This window comes from Branchiostoma belcheri, unplaced genomic scaffold (assembly GCF_001625305.1).
Source record: "Branchiostoma belcheri isolate BF01 breed outbred unplaced genomic scaffold, Haploidv18h27 scaffold242, whole genome shotgun sequence".
Taxonomy (NCBI): domain Eukaryota; kingdom Metazoa; phylum Chordata; class Leptocardii; order Amphioxiformes; family Branchiostomatidae; genus Branchiostoma; species Branchiostoma belcheri.
In genome coordinates this window covers 240,665-247,900 of record NW_017803846.1, presented here as the reverse complement: position 1 = coordinate 247,900, position 7,236 = coordinate 240,665, and the positions used below count along the sequence as shown (strand labels likewise).

Sequence of the window (7,236 nt, the reverse complement as noted above, 5' to 3'; positions counted from 1 at the left end):
AAGCTCGTGAAGTTACAGACTTCAGTCATATGGAAATTCCTGCAGAACTTTCCTACATCTTTGACAGTATCAAATGTGAGTGGGCTTCATCATTTACAAAATGTGCCTGTATCTCCCCTGGTCACATGCAAACGAGTTTTGTTAAGGCTGACATACAGAATAACAGCATTGTGTACCATCATGTACAGTCAAACCTGCCAAAGTGACCACGGTGGCTCTTCAAGCTGGCCACCTGTCCATGGTGACCGCTTTTTCTCGGTCCCCAAAATTTTCCCCATTGATGCAAACATTAAGCAACCTGTCCAATGTAACCACCTGGCCAACGTGACCGCGACGGGTCTGCTCAAGGCCTGATACCTGCCCTGGCGGGTAGGTGACCAAATCATTTTCGGTCATGCTGATTATTGATGATAACTAATGAGAAATCATGGAGAAACCAGCCTGTTTGCCTTGACTGCTGGATGATGTTTTTGTTAGACGTAAATTGTTCCATGTGCCACCCTCCCCACATGCATTCACCACGGAAATGAAGATGCTTACAGCATTAAACATTAAAACATCTCGACTTGGAAACCATTTATGTCTCAGTCATGTTGTGAGGTCGACCTCTTCAAGGAGACCACCAGTCCAACGTGACCACTTTTCTTGGTCTCCTAGGTGGCCAGCTTGGACAGGTTTGACTGACATACTTGTAGCTTGTAATGTGTTACAGTAACTGTATATACAATGTAAAACCCTTTTGTATTCTTTAATCCAACTCACTTCTAACAACATGTAGACTGCACAAATGCAGAGTTTTTAGAAAAATGGGAATCCAGTGGTTCACAGCCTTATATTACACAGTCTTGTAAAAAGAAACTGAATGACATTTCATACAAGCACTTTTCCATTATGATAAGAAAATGAAATAAGTAAAAGATTGCATAACTGTGTAACGGGGGTGCCCTAACTTCACAAGTGCCCTAACTTCGCACAGAAATTTTACTGATCTTATTATGCATACATGTTACGTACTCCGTGATTGTTGCCACAGGTTTTGCTAAAGAAAAGGTAAACAAGAGGTTGATGACTTCATATACCTTTGTCATATATATGGGCTTGGGTTATCAGAAATATGTTGCTGTACATGTATATAGTTTGACTTTTGCTGGTATGTGAACCAAGGGATGTACGTGTATAGAAACACACGTTACACGAGTACGGACATTTTCCAAAATAGTCACAATGATTATTGTGACATACAATGTAATCAACCCTTACACATTCAGTATTAGAATAAATTCAGCTTAAAAAAGAAGTTACCCCAAATTAATATAACAATCAATCACATAACAATCACATAACATTCGAAGCATGTCAAACCTAAGAGTGCCAGTGCAATGCCTTAGAAAGCCACTACAATGCCCAATTTCGAACTTAAACTTCTTTATCCACACTACAAGCTACCTACAAAAAAAAAATTTACGGCTCTCAGTGGCCAATATGAGATGTTGTCACATTGGCGCACCAGATCCGTAAGGTGTTTTTGGCACCCTGACAGACAGATTAGCCTAGGAGGCTCGGTGTGCGTCACTCCATCGTATAGGTGGGGAAGTCGTGTAAAGTGCCTTTCCCAAGGGCACAACGTCGGGCCACGGTGAGTATCGAACCCGGGACCAACGAGTCCAACGCTCTAACCGTTGCACCACCGACGCCACTACCTACAAAAAACTGTAAAAAACATTCACAACATCAAACGAAAACGTCTCACAGTAAATGCCGCTTGTAACATGGAGCAAGAAGGGCTCATGAACAATCATGCATTTCTAATCTGAGTATTTTCTTTACATGAATGTCTTCAAAATTTATTCATCAAAACTTGACCACCTTCTGACAACTAACGTTAGCGATCGTGAGTTGGAGTGCATGAAAAGCGTGCAATGTTAGGGCACCTCCATTACATAAAAATGTTTAAATTTGCTAACAAGGTTAATGATTGACCCACATACCAGTAGGTACAATTCAACCTAAGCATGTTTCCTTCAGTTTGTTGATTTTGTTGCTCCTTAGGCCATACCAATTTAATTAGTTGGTTCTTGGATTCGCCTCTTCATTTTTTTTCCAATTTGCAAAAAAAAAGAAAGATTCTGGTTCTGGATTAACTCGAAAATGCTCAATATTTTGCCCCTCCCCCCCACATCAGTTGAGGAAAGTCCTTCCTAGTTGTTATAGTTTTTTCTTCCTACTACTAATCCTAGTTGTTGCATCTATCAATGCATTGGTTTGATTAAAAGTTCAAAATTCATTGTCTAAGTATTAACCCAGCCTTTTGTGTTGACTTCATGGCTCCTTTCATAGCATTTGGGGCTGAAAAGGATGCCTACACCTGTTTTTATTTTTATTTTTTTTTGCCCTGTCACTTCATATTTTTTCTGAAAATATCTGACAACCAATAAATTAAATTGGTTTGGCCTTAGAATATTAATTCCAGTATGGATAAGCAATGTTAGCATTATTTCCTGAAGTTTCAAATTTGTTGCTTTGACACCCTTTCTTTTATATGTTCAATCATTTCATTGACGAACCTCCATTATCATTATTATAAAAAAATTATGTTGATGTACACAAGTTTATGATTTGTATTCTCCAAGCAGAAGTTTGGGTTTTGGGTAATTTTTGGTGTGTTTTTAGGCTTCTTGATCGGGGTTGCTGTTTTTGCACTGGAATTTTTTTCACCCAACCCCCCAAAAAATTCCAGTGCAAAAAAGAAACCCTGGTAAAAAAAGACTAAAAACACCAAAAATAACCAAAAACCCAAACCTCTGCTTGGAGAGTAGAAGATGTGACGGGTTGTTGTGAATGTATTTTGAACAGCATGGCACCCTCAGCACACGGACAGAAATGTTGTGAAAGTGTTCAGCCATGTTGCAGAGCAACCAGGCAAATTTTCTCTCCCGGCTGATGTGGACTGGCATCAACTTTCCAAGTACATCAGCATATATCTCAAGGTAGGAGGCTCCATTTACATGTATGTGTTGTTAGAATTGAGCTGTTTGTAAATGTTATCAACAAGAAAACTAACCTTTCAAACATAAAGAGCTTTGGCATCCATAGCGCAATCACAAAGCTGTGACAGTTTGAATATAGAAACCAACTCCAGTGTGTCTGTTACACTATACGTGTATATGTATGTCCATTTAATCCAGGACTAATTGGAGGGAAATATCACTTTCCACTGTACATGTATGTCTCAAATATTGTCATGTGTGCAATTCACTCTGTTATACAGCAATAGTTGTCATACTTTGTACCTTGTACAACTGTTGTGCAATAAAGTTTGTTGGGCTGTATTTTGTTACACAGTAGTATTTTCCTTTCTCAAATACAAAATGTATAGGCAATACATAGTTTTTGGCTAATGCAGTGTGGAATATTAAATTTGCTTATCAAACTAACAATTGTAAATTTCTGATTACACATCCCAATCAAATTAATCCCCTGATTTGTTGCCAGTTGCAGAAAAATCTGTGCTGCTGAAAAGTACAAAAAGTAAGATGGAAAGACTCAAATAAAGTCACCTGTTTTTTGATCTTGAACCCATTTTCAACCAGATAAATTCAAATCTATGCTCAGCCTGTTGCTTTTCCTTTTTTCTAAAACTTTTGCTTAAATCAAGAACTGTTATTTAATGTCCTTGCTTGAACTCTTAAAAATGCTGTAGTTGGCCCTGTCGGAGTCGTCCACTCAGCCCATACAAACCCTGGACTTACATGTAGGGTGGAACTGCATAGGGACATGATTCCAGTATGCATCAAGTATAAGACAACAGCATCTAGCTTGGAGTTTGAGTTTTATTTAGATCCACAATTAGCCTCATAAGAGGCTATTTTTCCTGTGGTGTACACATTAGATTGATATATACTACATGTATTACAATTGAAAAGAAATGTACAAAGACATTACAAAGTTAACAGTATGGAGTAAAGACACTGGAAGGACACTGGAACCACATAACATAATATCCATGACTAGTTACCCCGACCATGGAACTACACTGCTGTCCAGCTGTCAGCTCAATACTGCCCCCTCTTGTGGGTTTGACATCTGTTGGGATCACAACTGTTTTCCTGACTGAATAGCAAAGTTCTTTTTATCACAACCATTTATTTTTCACTAGCCGACATTTCGATGACCGTGAGAATTGCCCTAATGAAGATGACAGACGGTCATCGAAACGTCGGCTAGTGAAAAATAAATGGTTGTGATAAAAGAAAATACTTTGCTATTCAGTCGTCTAACAACCTGATGAAATTATTTACGGATGTTTTCCTGACTGCTATCCAGCTACAAAACGTGCCATTATGTTGACCAACAGTGATAGCCCAGTGGTTTGACTCTGCCTCTGGATCAAGAATTTGGAAGTTTGAATGTGTAACTCACTAGTACTTGACATGGGATGTCACGGAGTTTGCCAGGGCCTGCTCTTGACTGTGTATATTGAAATGAGCTATGAGAATTTCAACAGGGGAATTCAAACAGACTCCACCAAAGCAGACTTGCTAGAAAACAAGCTGCAGGAAGCTTAAAAATTTGAAAATGTAGGAATCTTGTTTTTTTTATCCTGCCTTGTTTTTCGCATTACATTTGGAGCCTGCAGGGGATGTCATCCATAAAATTTACTTGCTGTGGCCTTATCAAGCAAGGATTGAGGTGTTTGAAATTCGTTCTTTCCAAGAACTATGGTAGAGTGGGACTCGCTGTCCTAAACTTTGTTTCTATACTTGTATCTGACGTGTATGTCCCTGGTTTATATGCATTGCCCTTCAGATGTAATCCCTTTAAACACAGAAGCTCTTGGTTTGGTCTTGGTCGCAGTTTGGGTGAACAGTCAAACCACCCAGGGGAACGAAGAAAGGTGGTCACCTTGCCACACAACATGACTGAGACATGAATGATTCCCAAGTCGAGATGTTTTAATGTCAACTGCCGTAAGCATCTTCAGTTCTGTGGAAAATGCATGTGGGGAGGGTGGAACATGGCACAGTGTACATTGAACAAAAACATTGTCCAGCAGTCTAGGCAAACTGGCTGGTTTCTCCATGATGTCTCATTAGTTATCATGGGATGGTGGCCAGTGTGAAAAGGTTGACTGTAGTTCCACCTCTCCTGGAACTACATCCCCCATGCTTCACCTCTAGTTCCACTTTAAGGCCAAGGTTTTGCTGGGAAAAAATTGTTTGGAATGTTTCATTATAATGATGTGGGCGACCATTTTTAAAAGAAATACAAAGGCTTTTTAAAAACGAATGAATTACAAAAGTCTCTTTGTATATAGAATGACTGCTTATAGATAAATTCTAACAAAAAATGTGTACATTTTCTCCCAAGAGAAATGTCCAGGCACCCATATTCATTGATATTTTATGAGGATTCATGAGTAAATTGGAAGATGTCTTAAAGTCTTTTTTTACTTCAAGTTGCAACAAATAGTTGTGAAAACACAACATATTTGGTGAGGGCTGTACTATGTCATGATTAGGGTGAAAAGACTATAATAATGTTGTTTTTACATGTATAGGCTATCCTTCTGTCAAAGCCACTCTGACTTCTCTAATGTTGACTATTTTTTACCCTTAGGTAGAGAAATGGGGAGTGACAAAGAAGCCAATCTCTGCCCCCTTCCATAGGATGAATAATGATGATGCACACCAGGCCATTGCCGTATTCAAGATGGTAAGTACATGTACTGTACCTTACATGTACACAACTTTGTACCTTCTACAATGTAATCACTTTATAGGTCATGTACATGTATTTTGATTACATGGATGGCATCCACTTGGAATCCCAAAACTAATATGAGCGTGCAAATAAAAAAAGTTTGGAAAAAAAGAAGAAGTTGCCCTCTCTCCTTCACAAGTTCCGAGGAGAGCTATATATGTTTCTATATTTCACAGACAAAACCACACAAATAGGGTAGTGAGCTCACCGTCACCTCAGTAAAGCCGGCATTTGTTGGGTCTTCAACTCAGCAACAGATAGCTTTCTACTGTAAATACACTGTTGTTCTCAGCTTAAAGCTTGTACATTCTTATACACGAGCCTAATAAAAAGTTTCTCCATACTACTAACAAGTAATGCTGTTAGCTTCCAACCCATTTTACCCTGATTGCCAATTGCTTAAGCCAAAGTCAGGCTGGTCAGTTAAACCAAGCTAGGCTCTGTCCAGCGGATGTTTAACGCATCCTGACTTGTAACTAACTTCTAAACGGTGAAGTCTCAAAAGCTCATCGCTGTGATCAAGGTTGGAAATGTCCTGGCCAGAACAGTTGCAAAAAACAATATACCTATTAGTAAGCAATGTTGAGTAACACAGGCACAGCCTGAGTAACAACTGACCGTAGTACTTAGTAAGTTACACGGTGACCGTTGCAGGTCAAACTTCAATTACGATAAACAAAACACGGGCCTAGCATAATGCCATACAGAGGTTACAACTACACAACATACTGCTCAGTACAGCAAACTGTTTGCACTGTGAGCGCTAGCAAGGCAGAAGGTTATGTTACAACTGAGTACGTACATTGTAAGCTATGTTGCAGGTACAAGTGAGAGCATACATACATGTGCTATGAAGAAAATATAAGATTCAACATATAACAGTAAGTGTTGCTGCTGTTGTGATGTCAATATGAGATGAGAAGAAAGGAAACATTATTAGTGGCCTTAGAATCCAGGTGTTCTCAGATTAGTCATGGGAGGGTTGGGTGGGAATGTGACTGTACAGAGAAAGGTTGAGCCACAAATGACCTTACAGGGGGTAGGGGGAAGGGTCAGAGGGTAAAGGGGGTGGAATAGTTAGTATAGCAGGGTAGGGGTCATGTGATTCGTCTGTTCATCCGACGGGAAATGAGACAGTCACTTCATAATGATTATAAAATTATAAAATCTAGGTGGTCAGGAATATTAAATAATGACGAAACACACATGCTATGGCAAATAATAGACTCTCTCTTCATTTTCATCTCATAGTTTTCTTCTTTCCTTTGGAATTGATTTTGGCATTCTATAACATAAGACATCATTTTCCAATATTTTTTTGCCACACAATTGAAAGTCTTTCGATTAAAAGGGAAAGATTTTAAGACAAAACTTAGTTATGATTTTAAATGAACTATTATGAGCAATATCTTCCAGCGCTACGTTTGTAAAGATACACACTCAGGTACAATTAGGGTACAGTAACATGTGGTACCC

The 7,236-nt window shown here is 39.0% G+C and overlaps 1 protein-coding gene across 1 annotated transcript in view; it reads left to right on the top strand.

Annotated features, from left to right (window-relative positions):
• Positions 1–7,236, top strand: part of LOC109471240 (unconventional myosin-XV-like) — a 32,868-nt gene that overhangs the window by 18,918 nt on the left and 6,714 nt on the right. Inside the window, exons 9-11 of the mRNA XM_019770519.1 lie at positions 13–75; positions 2,854–2,987; positions 5,617–5,712. Coding sequence (XP_019626078.1) covers positions 13–75; positions 2,854–2,987; positions 5,617–5,712 — 293 coding nt within the window. The remainder of the gene's footprint in view (positions 1–12; positions 76–2,853; positions 2,988–5,616; positions 5,713–7,236) is intronic.